Source organism: Vigna unguiculata, chromosome 6 (assembly GCF_037176805.1).
Source record: "Vigna unguiculata cultivar grain cowpea cultivar isolate G323 ecotype 2 chromosome 6, ASM3717680v1, whole genome shotgun sequence".
Taxonomy (NCBI): domain Eukaryota; kingdom Viridiplantae; phylum Streptophyta; class Magnoliopsida; order Fabales; family Fabaceae; genus Vigna; species Vigna unguiculata.
Window position 1 is genome coordinate 49,713,020 of NC_140797.1, and position 16,732 is coordinate 49,729,751.

Sequence of the window (16,732 nt, forward strand, 5' to 3'; positions counted from 1 at the left end):
GATATGATTGACTTCAAAGTAATATCCACCCTTTCTTTAAATAAAATAACATCGAAATGTCATTCAAAAGTTGCATAACATAAAGATATTGACCTTGTTTTTAAAAAAATATAAGATTGCTAGGAAAGACTAATTAATATTAACAAAGACTCAAATTTCCATCCTTAATGTAAAACACAATTTTAGGAATACTGTCCGACAAAATTACAAAATTTTCAATTTTAAAACATAAAATTAGTTCACAAATCATATTTAAAAAAATTATGTGAAGTAAAATGGTTACGATCAACTAACTAACAGGACAAAGTAAAATAATTTTAAAATCTAAATAATTTCCAAATAATTAAATATGTACATAAATAAATGAAAATACGTACAAATCTAAAAAATACCAAAAAAACTCCTTGATTATGATGAATTTTTTTAACGTGTGGAATATCTTACAAAAAACTTTCAAATTGCATTAAGATTGACTCTTAAAACATATACAATACAAAAGTCCTATTGACATTTTTTTTATGAAAAATGTTTTTAAATTACACATCTTTCTACATGATATAATTTAGAAATATTTTAAATTTCTGAATTATTTAATTTTAAAGTAATTATGTAATTTATGAGTAATTTCTATAGATATTTGTATGTATAATTCAAAAATTATCTTTACAAATTATATAACTTGTAACTTATTTTTTGTATTTTTAAATTATGTAAATTCATTGTTTTTATAAAAAATTTCTTACCTATACAATTTGAAACATTTTCATTCCTTAGACACAACACATATAAAAGTGATGATTAATTTGATTTTTTTCAACCACATGGGCTTCACAGGAGAATTATGGTGCAGGAACAGGCCTCCAATTTAATTTGATTCGGTTATTGTATTTGGGCTGACTTGACTTGAATTTGAGTCGGGTCGGGTAGGGTTCTATTGATTCTACTGAGTCCATGTCTTTTAGGGTTTGCCCTCGCTTACAAGTTAATCTATCTCTTCCTCCTTTGGCGGCTTTCTTCTTCGTCTCGTCTCACAGTGGGAGTAGCAGGAGCAGAAGCGCCTACTCATTTAATTGCTCTAAGTTAAGAAATGGCTCTGGTCAGTTCTTTTTCTACTTTCTACTTTTCCATTTCCCAATTAACTAACCAACTATTTGAGCAATTTACCATAAACCTGAATGCAATGTTCATAAACCTGAATGCAATGTTCATGTGTAGATCCTGCACGCACCCAAAAGAAACAAAAATGTTTACAAGACTCTCATCGCAGCAGAGTACAGTGGTGTCCAACTGGAATTTGCCGATTTCGAAATGTCTGTTTCCAACAAATCTCCTGAGTTCCTCAAAATGAATCCTCTTGGGAAGGTATGTGTGCATCGATATATCTATGTATTCTCATGCTCATGCGATCCCTAACCAATCAACTTTCCTTTTCCACCAGACTCCTGTGTTGGAAACACCCGATGGTCCAGTCTTCGAGAGCAATGCTATTGCTCGTTACGGTATGTCTGCGTGCAATTCCATATTATTCCACCGTCAATTTACCAATTCAATTCAAATCGTCCTCTTTTCTCTCCTGCAGTTGCTCGACTTAACGGTGACAACGCATTGTTCCTGTCTACTCCCATTGATAACGTAACTTTTCCATCTATTTGCTTACTCCCCTTTTGACCCATCTTTCCCCTTTCCTAATTTATACGCTCTTCCTTTTCACGTTGCAGGCCCGCATCGACCAGTGGATTGATTTTGCAACTTTGGAGATCGATACTAATATCCTCAAATGGTACATACCCAGACTTGGATTCGCTCCATACCTTCCACCAGTAAGCTCCATCTTTTACAACATTTATTAACTTCCATATTGTATTTATCTCTTCTCTGATCATCCCTGCCGATCATTTTTTTGTGTCTTTCGAAATTTATCCATCTGAAATGTTATATTTATCATCCTGCCCCGATCATGTTTTTTTTGTGTCTCTCGAAATTTATCCACTCATCTGATTGTGTCTGCTTCAAGGTCGAGGAGGCTGCAAATTCTGCGTTGAAGAGAGCATTCGGTGCCTTGAACACTCACCTTGCATCCAATACGTATCTGGTTGGTCATTCCGTCACCCTTGCCGACATCATAATGACATGCAACCTGTATTTGGGTTTCACCCAGCTCTTAGTTAAGAGCTTCACCTCGGAGTTCCCTCATGTTGAGAGATACTTTTGGACCTTGGTCAACCAGCCCAATTTCCGCAAGATATTAGGCCAGATTAAGCAAACAGACGCCGTTCCACCTGTTCCATCTGCCAAGAAGCCTTCCCAGCCTAAGGAGTCGAAGCCCAAACCTAAGGATGAGCCGAAGAAAGTGGCTAAGCCAGAGCCAGAGAAGCCCAAGGAAGAGGCAGAGGAGGAGGCACCCAAGCCCAAGCCCAAAAATCCTCTTGATCTTCTTCCTCCAAGCAAGATGATATTGGATGAGTGGAAAAGACTCTATTCAAACACCAAGACCAACTTCCGCGAGGTTGCAATCAAAGGTATTATGATGACAATGTTTGTGGTTTCTGTGTCTAATTTTGTAAGTCACGTGTTTTCGAAAGCTCATTGCATTCTTCATCATGATTTGTTACTATTATTTAGCGTAGGGTGTCAAAGTAAGCTGATATGAGATGGCAGATATCTTATCAAGTTAAATAATCCTCGTTGTGAACTTGCAGGATTTTGGGACATGTATGATCCAGAGGGTTATTCTCTCTGGTTCTGTGATTACAAATACAACGACGAGAACACTGTTTCCTTTGTGACATTAAACAAGGTTGGTGGTTTTCTTCAGCGGATGGATCTGGCTCGCAAGTATGCTTTTGGAAAGATGCTTGTGATTGGATCACAGGCACCATTTAAGGTTAAGGGGTTGTGGCTTTTCCGCGGGCAAGAGATTCCGCAATTTGTGATTGACGAGTGCTATGATATGGAGCTGTACGAGTGGACCAAGGTTGACATCTCTGACGAAACTCAGAAAGAGCGGGTGAGTCAGATGATTGAGGATTATGAGCCATTTGAGGGAGAGCCTCTTCTGGATGCCAAGTGCTTCAAGTGAAAATTATTGCGTAGTCTTACAAAAACCTATGATTTTGTTGCGCCTTTTGGTAAGAGTTGGTTTCTATTTTTTTGCCTGTTATAGTGAGTTCTTAGCTGTTTTGTTTTGGTGATTTTGTCAGCGTTGAAACTTTTACAAGGGTGATTTTGGTATACGTTCATTTTGTTTACTTTGGCAAGACTAGTACACAAATTTATTTATCTGTGAAGACGTCAATGCGTACGTATGAAATTTATTAGGCCTATCATAGACCGTGTGTGGAAATTGTTTGTTATTGTAGAGAAGACTGCTTATAAATACCGCAGAGGTCAGATTTTATGATGTATTTTTGTTTTGGAAACTATTTTTCAAAAAAATAAATATTTTAAAGCTTATAACCAATCACAAGATTGGTTCTATCTTTTTTAGTTATATCTTGCACAACTGAATTATCATTATTTTTACAATTTTTACTATTTAAAGATTTTTTAGATTATTTTATTAATAAGTTTTGACATTATATCATTTGAGTTATTTCTTATAATATTACCATCAGCATTTCTAGGTTGTTTTATTTATGAAGTAGTCTTTTTTAGAATAAAGAGATGCTTTTATACAATTTTAACAGAAATAGAATGTCAGCGTTATTCAGAAGAAAAATAAGAGAAAGTTGGTGTCATCTTTCAATTGATAAATTATATTTTTACATTTTTATATTTGTTTTTTCAACGTCATCTGTTTTGGTACCCAATCTCACATATTTTGTTTCTTTTCATGATCTTCTCTTCCTATCTTTTGTGTGTTTCACTTTCCCTTCCTTGTATGAAAAATATTTTTGATTAAATTTAAAAATTATATTTATTTTAATTTGAAAAATGCTTATTGTTTTACAAGTAAACTATTGGTATAAAAAAGTGACTGCAATAAAAAGCTTAAAATTTTACAAAAGCTACTTTGGATTTCTCGTTTAGGTGAGGTGGAAATATTTGGGAGTTGTTGACATGTTATGTAAACTAGTTAATATCACACGCAAATTAAACTCTTACAATAAAGAAAAAATTAAACTTTTACACGAGTTAATGTAACATTCTTATTTTTTTAATATTTTAAAACTATATTGTTTAAGAAAATGAATTGTTAATTCAAAACTTTAGAAAATTTGTTTGAAATTTTTTTTATAGTTTACCTCATCTAAAAGTTGGAATATAACGTCATCTCTGAAAAAATTAATTACCACTTAAATGTTTAAAGAAAAATGTTAAACAGTTAGAACACATGTATCCTCGTTATTTAAGGAATGAAGGCAAAATTATTAAAAAACCTATAAAAACATGAACATTCCGTCCAACTCAATTCTCAATAAAATATGCACAGTAATCAAAGAATCCAACTCAATTCTCAATAAAATATGCACAGTAATCAAAGAATTATTAATATCACAAAGCATAAGAATAAACTCACGTAAAAATAATTTTGACCAAAGAATTATTAATATCACATATTGTGACAATCATGAAGACCTGTTTTGGTTTAAATATTTTTAAAATTTTTATAACAATATTTATTAGTAATTTTTTTTCTCTAAAGTGAAAATAAATTAAAAATTATCTTTTGACAGAAGATAATTTAAATTATCATTTAAATATACATGTATTCCCACTCATTTTTATAATAACAATAAAAAAAATATAGTGTAGATAAAAAGTGAAGTTTTTATATGCAAATGAATTTGTTTTTTCCATATTTATTGTTTGGTGTATACATTTACTTTTTAATATGATCATTTAAATTAAAGTTATTTTAAATTAAAATAATTATTTTACTAATTATAGTTTTTAAATGACTATTTATTTAAATTTAATTGTTTTTTTAACACTTTTTAATTAAAATATTACTTAAAATATAAATAAAAATTATTAACAATAAATTATAAAATTATTTATATTTAATTTTATAATATAATAATAATAATAATTTCGTTATTTTTTATTACAAGAGGGAACGAGTGATATGTAAAAGCAAAAGAAAAGGAAAGAAAATAATGTTTTTTTTTTAAGATTAGAAAAGGGGAAAGAAGGGAAAGGGTCGTTCAAAGTTCAATGTTGAATGTTCAACGTTGAGAGAAGACATTTGAAAATCACGTGAAACCAAATAAGCTGAAATCGCATCCAATCTCATCGCATCGCACAGAGATGAATTCAATTGCCAGAAACCGATCGCTAAGTCTCATCCTTCTTGCTTTCTCTTTGCATTTCGTTATTGGTTCGTTCCCTCAACCTAACCTAATTCTTTCCCTTTTCATTTTCATTCAATTCCTACTCTATGTTGCAATCTATGCTTCTAGGAAACCCACAAATTCTTCATCTCTGTTTTCGATGCCAAACGACCACGCAATTCTATAATATGTCTCCGCTTTGATTGAAATTTTTGTATTATCTGAATGGTTTCGATGCCTGCATGTGCGTGACCGTTTCTCATCAATTGCATTTCCGACTTTGATTTCATTTCAGTTCATTGCTTGCTTTTCCACCTTAAAATGTCTTATTTTTTTTTTTTCCTTTTTGGGCTATTTTCTAGGTTTTTCCGACGACTCAGCTGTTTCTAAAGATCTCACGAAGATAGAACATTTTGCCACCAGAAGCCCTAGTACTATAATTGTCCTTATAATAATTGGGATTGTGCTGTTTTCCTTGTTCTGCTTTGCACTTTTCAAACTTTGGCGGAAGAAGAAAAGGGAAGAACAATACGCTCGTCTTTTGAAGTTGTTCGAAGAGGATGATGAGTTAGAGCTTGAGCTTGGCCTAAGGGACTGACCTCTGCAGCTCGACATCTTCAAGATTGGTATTGCATCATAATTTATCCCCTTTTTCTCTTTCTTATACTCGCCCAAACTGTATTTCTATAAAGTCAAATCCTAAATTCTCCATTCTTAAAGTTTTTTTTTTTTTTTTCTTTTTCATGATCGTAAGAGGAGAGTTTTGAGAGAGTTAATTAACACCTTAGATTTGTTGGCGGACACGTGTTACCGAATCAGAATGAGCCTGGGATTTCTCCTATAACCATTAATGACCCAGAAATCTGCCAACCTTTGCTCTTACACCTTCTAATCTAGGTGGCCGGGAAGCCTTTCTCTTGTTGAGTATTTAAATGCTCCTGCTGCTAGTGTCCATACACCTTTCAGTATTGAGTTTAAACTCTAGGTTAATCCCTTGTGTCACTATAGTCTTATAATCCAATCAAAATTGGAGTTTTGCTATGGTAATTGAACCTTTATTATCTGAGTTACCCTGGCGAAACTCAAATTTTATTACTTTGATTGGATTGGATAACAGCATTAAAAGCATATACTATATGACAGTGCACTTAAGTTTCTGCCTTTTTGTAATGAAAAAAACTTAGGTGCTATAAGTTAGATGCTTATTTGTGTTTTACATGCCCTTATTAAAATTGAAGTTTTACCAACCTCTAATATGTGAGTTACTTACTGTGTCTGAGGTGAAACCTTAAATTTGATTTCAAGAACTATATCAAATCAATTAAGGTACTTAAGTTTTGTTCTTTTGTTGTATGGTCTGGAAAACCTTTCTGATATAAAATATTAAATGGTAAAATAAATATATTTAATGTTCTTCTATTCTTGGTAATTCAAAGGTTTATCAGAAAAAAAGATTCGTTGCATTGCTAATGTGCGCATGTATTTGTACCTTTTTGCCTTTCTACTGCACTCCTTCTGTACGTGATCTTTTTAGTATATGGTTTGTCTACCTCACCAAATCTCATGTACTCAAACACAACCTTGAGTTATGCTCTCAGGCTCAAGATTCAACGTGTTGAACTTGTGGTCCACTCAGATAGACTATTAAACACTCAAGCGCTTGGAGAACCCTCTCTTAAAAGTTAATTGTTAGGGAGATGGGGAAACCAAGTCACCATATCCATTTAACATCTCATATTGCTCAATCTGGGACCTAGGGATCTTATAATACCCAAGTCCTTATCGTAGACATAGGGGCCACACAGCACAAAGCCATGTCACAACAGTAAAGTTGTTTCTTGGTGACTGGTTGGTTGTGGGTCTGAGTATAGAAACAACCTCTTAGCACATGTAAGGGTTTGAGTCTGTATTATGTTATGACCTTCAGCTATACCTTAGCAATGCAATAAGCCTTTGGCACTGCGGTATGTTAGCTTTTACTATCACATACCCAGTCCACCAAGGCAGCCATCGTCATTTGCTCAAAAAGTACCATAAACATCTGAAACCATCATTACAGAACCAGCTTGTGAAATGTCATTATCAGAGCTCTTAGCTCTGTTGCACATGGTTGTCAAACTATATATGGGATCTTTATTTGGATTATTGTACATACAGATTTTAGGGATAAATTACTTGGGCAAAGGCGATGATAGAATAGAGAAACCAGTGGCAAAGACTAAGAAATGAATAATAAATAGAGCATGAATCAGAAATGTAGTGGTAGAAAAATGTAAACCATAGAATTGAGTTGGGTCATGTTACTCTCGGAAACATTGAAGCTACCAAAGCTGCTAATTGAAACCACCGTGCCTCGTGACTTTCCTCATCACCTTCTCATCTCCAGAACTGCTCTTACCTGAGTGTTGTTCTTCCTTCTAAGCCCATCTTGTTACTGTTCCAACTTAACACAGCTGTCAAGCTCTCAACCCAACTCATAAGGGCCAAAGGCCAATCTTAACATCTTTACAACACCCAAGTCGTACAATAATTACAATTAAGGAGTTAACAGGCATGTGTGCACATTAGTAAGGACATTTGATGGAAAGTGACATTTTGGCAAACAGAAGTAATCCTGTTACGGTGTCTTCATTTATTTGTTGATTATTACTATTATAGGGTTTTAGGGGAATCTTAGCTCAATCGCAACGTTTTTTATTTGTGCTTCTTAGGTTCAAATCTTGAAAATAACCCATCTATCTACTTGTATTGCGTACACCTATCCTCTCCACACCCTACTAGGTGGATCTCGTGCATTGCCACCTAAATATTTTTAGGGTTTATATTTTGAAGGGGGGTGATCTTCTTTTAAGCTCACGTATATGGTAAATTATGTCATAATACTTTCAAAACTTCTGATTGCAGGCTTATGCGAGTTTATTTGTTTTGAAATGAGTTATGCTAACAAGTGCAAGGACACTTGTTAACAATAAAAAGTAGCAAAAAATTTATGGTGAAATGCACAACAATTAATATAATACAGTACTTTAATTTTTCAATGCTTAACAAGTGTCCTTATAACTCGTTAGCATTTGCCTTGCCTTCAAAATAATGTCGCTTCTTGCCGAAGACAGATATGATGGTGGTGGACGTGTGGATTAAAACTTTCTTGGAGTGAAGAACCGTAGTTCATTGTTTGTAATGCTATTTGATGATTTTTTTTAATAGATATTTATTTATCTACATAGTAGATGTAGAGAATGCTAATTTGCAGAGATTGGACTGGTGGTCGTCTTGAGTATGATACACCTGAAATTTGTTGATATGTATGATATTGTAGTCTTGACATGTTATGGGTAATATATGGTTGTCCATGAATGGGTGACATTTGTTTTTTAAAATCACCTGGGCATGAAGGATGAAGAGGGTTTGTGTTACATAACGTTATTTAGCGTAGTTTCTTTCTTCTCTCTTTTTCTGGTCAACAGTTCATAGTTTATTTATGAAAAAGATCTTTAATGCATCATCCATAAGACAGCCAAGACCTTTTTTTTCTGTCTTTCAAATTGAAATAAATCATGGCACGTTTGACATTTTTTTATATTAAAATTAAAAAAATGGTAGTTCTGGAGGGATTTTGGCGAGAGTGAAGTATTTATTACAAAATTGAGAGTTTAGCAAACATACATGTAATATGTTTCTATGTGTATGTGCGTTGGTGCGATTTTGAGAAATAGAGTATAAGAATTGAATGAATGTTTAGCATGAGAGGTAAGAGGATATAAAATTAATTTGTATTTGTTCATATCTATGATCCAGATTAAAAATACTCTCATTTTGTCATTTGTTCTCGTGTTTACATTTTATATTTTCTCACTTTTGTCGTTTGTTTTCTTAATCTTCAAATTTTCTATTCTCTCACTTTTATCATTTGCTTTCTATCGTTAATTTCACGTGGTTCCTTTTTTCGTGTTTTCTTCTTTTGCATCCCAATTTTCTGCGCGAATCAAATTGAAGTATTTCTAATTATTCTCACATTAAAAGAATGTAATAGCGACTGGAAAAAGAAGTCTACTCATTTTTTTTCTCTTTAAATCATGTAATGTGTGATCAATCCAATCTCTCCATATTATAACCGATTAACAACGAGATTAATGTAATGGATATGAAGGACTGTGACTATTTTTTTTTTATTTTATCATTCTACGTATTAAAACGGGTGCATTCTGTCTTTAAATTATACATACGGATGCACATTAGACCATAGTTAGAACTAAAAAAGATTATAAGATAACTTAAAAATGAAATGACTTTGTAATTCAATCCCAAATTATATGAATGTATGGTTGTACGATATAACTTATCATTTTTTTACAAACATTCATCTCAATTGATAATCCTTGTGTGTATACAGTGCATATATGGTTGAAAAAAATTATATAATTCCATAGCACGCTATCTATGGCAGAGGACAGCGTTCACAACCTTGAACAAATGTAAAGCTACATCAGTTGGGTTCAGTTTTGCACTATTATTATATATTTCTCCCGGAGAATTCTTATAATTTCAAAAGTTGAGAAGAAATGCCTTGAACGGATGAATAAAGCAGTTATCTTACTGTGTGTCATTATTTTTACTCCTTTAATGAAAAAAAAAAAAGGCTCGTTCATGGGGTGGAGTATGTCTTGACCCTTCTTTTCTGCACAATGAGAGCTGCAGCAATAATGCTGACGCCACAAGTATTAAAAATATCAAATAACAGTATCGTTTCTCAAAGTACATGAAAATTGCAGTCTTTCCATCGTATTTGTATTATCGCAACTGTCGTTCGTAGTAGTGGTACTTTATTCTTCTAGAAGTGACTAATTAAATGCTCCTGCAAATTAGTTAATTAAAAAGGGCGAAGGAATTTCAGTCCTCCAAAATGTTTTAAGCTCAACACGCATAATAAATTACAAACTATTACAGTTATTACAATGGTTCAATTGAGAAATGCAACTTTGCTTCATAAAATCAAATCTTAACAACAGATTCACTAAGCACTAGTTGAGAATAATAATTGTGCGGTCGAACAACTTGAATACCATGACTTCATAGTTCACATTTCAGTTCATCAAACTATACAAAATACCGTTAGCAAACTCAATAATAACTGAATCGACCATCCTTGAACAGCAATGACATATATATATCATGTCACAATAATGAAAGACACTCCATTTGTTTATTTAGTTTCAGTCAATACCATGCATATAGAGAGAGATGCTTGCAACACTCTTATATGCATGTATGTAAATTTAATAATGTGATAAATGCAAAATAACTAAAAAATTAAAAGGTATTGAACTAAGTGTACGCTACTAAGTAGCAGCTGCAAATTAGTTAATACTATAACTAAGCAAAACGACATTCAAAAGTTGTTGCGGTTAATACGCCAAAGAATGGACGTCAAATTAAATCTGGCGTAAACCATCTATCATCCCAGTCCCAGCAAGCTTCTTCTTGAGGAGACTCAGCACAAGGGTGTTTCTGGTGAGTTATCAGTGAAAAGACCATCACAAAGTCTAAGAAATCAGATGCTAATAACTTGACTTTAGAAAAATGTATGATCCACCGTTAAATTTCCGGGTGGGTCATCTTCCTGTCTTGGCTCGTTTCATTCCAGTACTGTTGAAAGGTGACATGCTAGGACTCATGCTTGGGCTCATGCTTGGACTTTCCTCTCTCAAAGTACCATTAAGCATAGCCAACTCCCTCAACTGTTGCTTCTTATAGTGATCAAGGGATTCATCCTGGCGGGTTTAAAAAGATTAGCAAGATACCAAGAAAAAGAAGGCACAATTAGTGCAATAACTACAATAATATAACTATACCACAGGCTTCAAAAGATTTTCTAGAATTGCCACTGCATGATCCAGGCGAGAATTAATTATATCCTCCGGAAACTCCGCCTCCACCAACACATGCAATGGCTCTTTAAGGTGCTCATATCCGGGCTTATCTTTAAGCTTTTCTTCCTACAAAGAAAATATAGGGAAATTGGAATACATAATACAAATGTGACGATCAAACTTACTATAGTATGAGTAATGAGAAATCCAAAAAATATTTTTAGAAATTGTATAAGTTTGGGAAAGAAAGTTAATTACAAAGTACCAAGGGGAAGCTAGCTACACTAGAGTTGGATGAGAGCCAGTTGAGTCTTGAGAAATGTTGTTAAAAGTAATGTTTAATGTTCACCGCATCAGATTATGCATATCAGTGGGGGAAATAGAAAGTTTACTTACACATACCAACTTTACCTTAATAGAATCCTTTACCGAGCCACAGCCTCTGATGTAAACCCTACATTCAGTCATGGCTTCCACTCTTTTCAATGAGTTCCCTCGAGGTCCCAGAATTCGGCCAACAAAATTATACTGCTGAGATTTGAGTCTAAAAGCTATTACATTTGAAAAACAAAACCTGATATAAACTGGAGTGAAATAACAAGGATTTGACTTACATTTGGATATTTGTCTACAGGAACATCAAGCCTGATAACTCTCTTCACAACAGGAGTAGATGGAACTCCTTGTGTCCCAGGCCAACCCATTGGTGGCGCTTGAAAGGATGCCATCCTTTGGAGATTTGCTTTGTCCTGCAAGAAGGATTTCGTATTTAGATCTCTCTTTATAACCAGAAGCTGTTATAACAACCCAAACTCCTTGACACCAAGTTTTCTCACAGTTCAAAAGAAATCTTTACATAAATTGCCCACCTATGAGCATTTTCATTTTTCAAAATGTAAATGCTAAAAGCATCAATGATTTTAAAATTCCAGTGAGCCAAAATCTGGAGATAAAAAGCAATCAAGAATTCACCGTAATAGGGCTGAAGAGCTGATGGGCAAGCATACGGACTGGTCCAAAACATGTTAAGGTATATAACAACATTTGCCTCTAAGACAGGTTAAATCTAGAGTATATGTAATGCCCCAAACTTCCATTAAACTGGACAATTTCGGAGATGAAATATTCTAAAAAATCAACTCAAAATTAGTGGCATTCCAATGCAGGAAAGATAATCTTTCGTATACCTGCCTCTATGTGTAAAACAATCCTTTAAAATACAATGACACAATTACGAAATACAAGGTTAACAAGTCCAAAAAAGTCGTCCTAAGACACATTAGACACCAAATGAGTTCACTATATGGAAGATAGACACAATGCAAATCATCATGGTTGAAAAAAATATAGATATAACAAAAAAAAAACAGATAGAGGTTTGAGTGACCTCTATTGGCAAAGCAGGCCATCCCTCCAACTCCATTGGTCTAGTATTTGGATGTTGACCCAAGGGCCTGAATGGGCTATCTGGCTCGAGTCTTTCATGATCGATAAAACCTTGATTAAATCCCGACATGCGTCTGATTTCTGTTACACAAAACAACACAATAAGAATGAAAGAGTAGGAGTAAACGTATACATCAATCAAACAAAAGGTATGCATGCATAAACAAAGAATTAGAAAGAGAAGGAGGTGATGAAAAATCAAAAGGCATGGGAATGATAAACTGGAATGGCGCATACCTTGAGTCAAAAGCTTGGTACATTGGGGAAGAATTTGTACAAAAGGCACAAGTTTTTGCCTCTCAGCGAGTAGTTCAGCGAAATATCTGAAAATTATTAGATTAGGAGGAGGGAGTTGAGTTGGGCGGAGAGATTGTAATGCGAGAAGGAAGAAGTGAATAATGGAAAAGGAAGTACCTTTCGCGATCTGGAGGAATAGAGGAGGAAGAGGAGCGGACAGGGGACGGTGGAGGAGGAAAATGGAAATAGCATCCATTCCCATTCCCACCGCCATGGATCCTCTCTCCCATCACTCACTCTCTGCAACCGAACCAAACCAAACCTAGTTAATCTACTCTGCAAACACACACACATGAACACAACACGCAGAGACTCACCAAATGAACGAAAAGCAGAGTGAGTGACCGAGTGACTGAGCGAGTGAGTGACTGAGTGAGTGTCTCGCAAACCCCACAGCCACACACCAAATCCCTATACCAAACCACCAAAGCCAGAGAGAGACGGAGACGCAAATAAGAGACGGAACGGAACGGAACCAAACACTATATATATTTTATTGTCTGTGCTAACATGAATTTTATTTTTCTATTTTAAAGTATTTCTTTAAACTAACATTTTATATGTTTTATATATAATATGTAAATACTGAAACTAATAAAAAAAACTTCAAGATATTTTTTACATGTACGTCTGAGTATGCAGATATTCATTTTTAAATAATTATACGCATTTTACATTCTAATTACTACATTTAATAAATATATAATTTTCTTAGATATAAAATCATTGATAACAGTTTATATTTAATACTTGAAATAATTACTTTTCGGGTAGTGTGCTGTTATGCATGTAGGTCTAGATTAAGAAAAGGTCAAGCATTTGATAAATGTATATTTAATTATTAATTTTAATAACTACATTATATTCAATAAATGTAATATTTAATACTCTGTGAAGAAAATTGTTTTTATTTAATACTACACTGATGGCATTAAGTATTATATTAAATATTTGACTTTTGGTTTCAGAAAAAATTCTTTTATTATTTTCTTTCTTATTTATTGAATATTCAAATTTGTTATACTTTTTAATCCAGTTTTCTTATTTAATTTTTTTATTAATCTAGTAACATGATCATTATCTCATAAAATGGTATTTTTGTTAATCCATGTATTAGGAAATTAAAAAATGTGAGGTATTGTGGATGAATAACTCATTATTTTTATTAAAAATATGTTGGATAATAAAAACTAAATAATATTAACAATTTTTGTTGGTTGTGAATAGGGATGTCAAAAATATATATATCCGCGAGTATCCGCGGATAAAACCCGCAATGGGTAAAAAATGGATACCCGCTACCCTGAGTACGGGTATTTTTGATACCCGCATGTTAACGGGGCGGGTATGAGTATCATAGTATTTGTACCCGTGGATACTCGTACCCGTTAAATTTTAATTCACAAAAATACCTTTATATATATATATATATATATATATATATATATTAGTAAAAAACACTCTGACATAATCTTTTCTAAGCTGCACATCTTGTCTTGTCTTCTATTTTTATTTTTCCAGCTTCAAGTATTGGTGCATTGTCTTCTTCCGAATACACTTCTTGACATTCTCTCTTTCTCTTCTTTGAAATTTGGCATATACATCAAACTTTATATAGACAGTGACGTTTATGATATGCTTGTTGTCAGATGATGAAATCAAAATAAGAATATTTGGTACATGATAGTTGAGGTTTATTATTTGACTAATTTTCAGGAATCAATCGGAGAAAGTGAGCTCGTTGATCAAAACACTAATTAAAGAATTTTCATTGTGTTCAACGTCATTCTATATTTATTTTTATAATTATTTGGATTTGTATGGACTTGAGTTTGTGAACTTTATTTAAAATTTATGACAGTGATGTATTTTATTTTATTTTATTTGAATTTATGATTAAATATTTATTTTTTAAATAATTTTGTAAATACCTGCGGATACCCGTGGATATGGAAAAAAAAGACGGGTATCCGCATAACGAATACCCGACGGATATGGATACGGGTACGAGACGGATATTTATCCAACAAATAAGGTATGGGGGAGTTGCTATCCATACCCTACCCGCCTCGTTGATATCCCTAACTGTCACATTTAAAAGTATAATGATATTGTAATTCAATACGCTTTTAACTAAAGTAATCAAAGTATATCGATGTTGAAAAGCATAATTATCTCATTATTTAACATATTTTTAAATTTTTAATCATATTATCATATTATATTAAATATGAAATATCACATTTTTAATATATAGGAAAAACATACTAACTAATATAACAATCACATTATTCATCTAACACGAAAAAATAAATAAAAATTCAATTAAAAAGTGTACAACTTTTAGGTATTAATGAATAAAATAATAATAATAGAGACGAAGAAGAAAAACTTCCTCATATTTACCAGATAATGATATTTTTAATTTTTTTCTTGACCCAAACTAGTCAAAATGTTATTGTTTTAAACGATTAAATTTAAAGGTTATCATTAATATAACTGTGTAGACAAAATCATTTAAACTATGTAAACAAAAAACAATTAAGCTTGTTTTTTATAGTTCTGTTTCGCGAAATAAAGTTTTGATAAGTGAAATTTGACCCGTAAGCATCAATTCTACTCGAACACAGCTTACACGGCTAAAATTTGTATCAGTTAGATTTTATTTCATAATTAAATCCTTCATGATTTCTATTTATGACTGATGGATCATTACTTCAATTTATAGATAACATATATGTGTTCTATTTGTATTTGATATTTTATTAATTTTATATTTAATTTATACAATTGTAAAATCTTTATAGTAAAAAACAATTTCTATTTTTTTATATTAATAATTTTGATAAATATAATTTTAATTTGAATTTATACAATAATAATATATTTATCATATTTTTAAAAATTATTGAATATTTATATGAACGTATCCTAATCTTATCCTAATATTTATCATATATTATATATTATATATATATATATATTATATAATTATTGAATATTTATATGAACGTATCCTAATCTTATCCTAATATTTATCATATATTATATATTATATATATATATATATTATTATATATATATATATTATATATATATATATATGTTGCCAGTGAGTTTGTTTTTAGTTTTGGTTCTCATGTGTTAACCAAATATCGTTTTTCTAGAGAATGTTGATGCACTCATTATAACACAAAATTGGTTGCATGATTTTGAACTAACAGGTAACATTATTGTTAGTCCTGTAAAATTAATTTAATTATTTAATACTTAATTTTTTAATATAATATTATTAGTTAACATTATTTTTGTCTTGTTTTGTTGTAGATGAGAATAAAGAAGATGCTTCAAGAGATGAAAATGTTGTGGATTTATCCATTCAAGATTCTAATACTATAGTTTGATAAGTGACAATGATGATTTGATGTTAGATAGTAATTTATATTTTTTTGATTTTGGTTTGTATTTGGAGTTTAACATAATTTGAGATTTTATTTAGATTGTATTGAAGTTTATTTAGAGTTTAATCGGAATTATAATTTAGTTTTCTTGAGATTGAAGAAAAAAATTTGTGTGTTTTTTTTAATTAAGTGAGTCACTGAGCCAACATGTTTAACCCGTCAATCTATAATGAGTCGGGTCGGGTTCTAATTTTATTAGTTCACTAATAAGTGAGCCGGGTTGGATTGACCCACTAAGTGGTCAACCCATCGCGAGCCGAGTTGGATTGGGTCAACTCGGGTCGGATAACCCGTTTTGACAGCTCTACTTATATTAGATAGTATTATAATTATAAATAATTTATTATTTTCTAAAAACTTGTGAAACGAGCATATAATTAGATTG

The 16,732-nt window shown here is 32.2% G+C and overlaps 3 protein-coding genes across 9 annotated transcripts; 2 read left to right on the top strand and 1 right to left on the bottom strand.

The window, feature by feature from the left end:
* The first annotated feature begins 956 nt into the window (after nt 1-956).
* LOC114188141 (elongation factor 1-gamma-like) lies at nt 957-3,287 on the top strand. Its single transcript, XM_028076688.2, has 7 exons — nt 957-1,096; nt 1,216-1,362; nt 1,439-1,499; nt 1,580-1,632; nt 1,719-1,820; nt 2,015-2,519; nt 2,700-3,287. The coding sequence occupies exons 1-7, from the start codon at nt 1,088-1,090 to the stop codon at nt 3,077-3,079; spliced, it is 1,257 nt and encodes a 418-aa protein (XP_027932489.1). The 5' UTR covers nt 957-1,087; the 3' UTR covers nt 3,080-3,287.
* A 1,815-nt stretch (nt 3,288-5,102) lies between these two features.
* Nucleotides 5,103-8,653, top strand: LOC114189000 (uncharacterized). 2 transcript variants are annotated; one of them, XM_085674843.1, is made up of 3 exons: nt 5,103-5,320; nt 5,636-5,899; nt 8,387-8,653. In XM_085674843.1, the coding sequence occupies exons 1-2, from the start codon at nt 5,251-5,253 to the stop codon at nt 5,869-5,871; spliced, it is 306 nt and encodes a 101-aa protein (XP_085530969.1). In that variant the 5' UTR covers nt 5,103-5,250; the 3' UTR covers nt 5,872-5,899; nt 8,387-8,653. The 2 variants fall into 2 exon arrangements, with proteins under 2 accessions (XP_085530969.1, XP_085530968.1); XM_085674842.1 differs by having other exon boundaries at nt 5,114-5,320; nt 8,178-8,653.
* Nucleotides 8,654-10,419: 1,766 nt separating this feature from the next.
* Nucleotides 10,420-13,375, bottom strand: LOC114186797 (RNA-binding KH domain-containing protein). 6 transcript variants are annotated; one of them, XM_028074817.2, is made up of 8 exons: nt 13,204-13,375; nt 13,004-13,126; nt 12,827-12,912; nt 12,531-12,670; nt 11,758-11,892; nt 11,546-11,671; nt 11,126-11,269; nt 10,420-11,044 (listed from the first exon to the last, which is right to left on the bottom strand). In XM_028074817.2, exons 2-8 carry the CDS (start codon nt 13,114-13,116, stop codon nt 10,886-10,888), a joined length of 903 nt encoding a protein of 300 aa, XP_027930618.1. In that variant the 5' UTR covers nt 13,117-13,126; nt 13,204-13,375; the 3' UTR covers nt 10,420-10,885. The 6 variants fall into 6 exon arrangements, with proteins under 6 accessions (XP_027930618.1, XP_085530418.1, XP_027930617.1 ...); XM_085674292.1 differs by having other exon boundaries at nt 11,540-11,671; XM_028074816.2 differs by having other exon boundaries at nt 11,546-11,674.
* Nucleotides 13,376-16,732: the final 3,357 nt, after the last annotated feature.

Bases quoted from the DNA above. Each gene is read 5' to 3' on its own strand.
- LOC114188141 (XM_028076688.2), top strand. The intron at 1,500-1,579 runs GTATGTCTGCGT...TCTCTCCTGCAG, and splicing joins CAATGCTATTGCTCGTTACG to TTGCTCGACTTAACGGTGAC. The intron at 1,821-2,014 runs GTAAGCTCCATC...GTCTGCTTCAAG, and splicing joins TCGCTCCATACCTTCCACCA to GTCGAGGAGGCTGCAAATTC.
- LOC114189000 (XM_085674843.1), top strand. From the start codon at position 5,251: ATGAATTCAATTGCCAGAAACCGATCGCTAAGTCTCATCCTTCTTGCT. The intron at 5,321-5,635 runs GTTCGTTCCCTC...GCTATTTTCTAG, and splicing joins CTCTTTGCATTTCGTTATTG to GTTTTTCCGACGACTCAGCT.
- LOC114186797 (XM_085674291.1), bottom strand. From the start codon at position 13,116: ATGGGAGAGAGGATCCATGGCGGTGGGAATGGGAATGGATGCTATTTC. The intron at 11,675-11,757 runs GTAAGTCAAATC...CTCAAATCTCAG, and splicing joins CTGTAGACAAATATCCAAAT to CAGTATAATTTTGTTGGCCG. The intron at 11,045-11,125 runs GTATAGTTATAT...TAAACCCGCCAG, and splicing joins AAAATCTTTTGAAGCCTGTG to GATGAATCCCTTGATCACTA.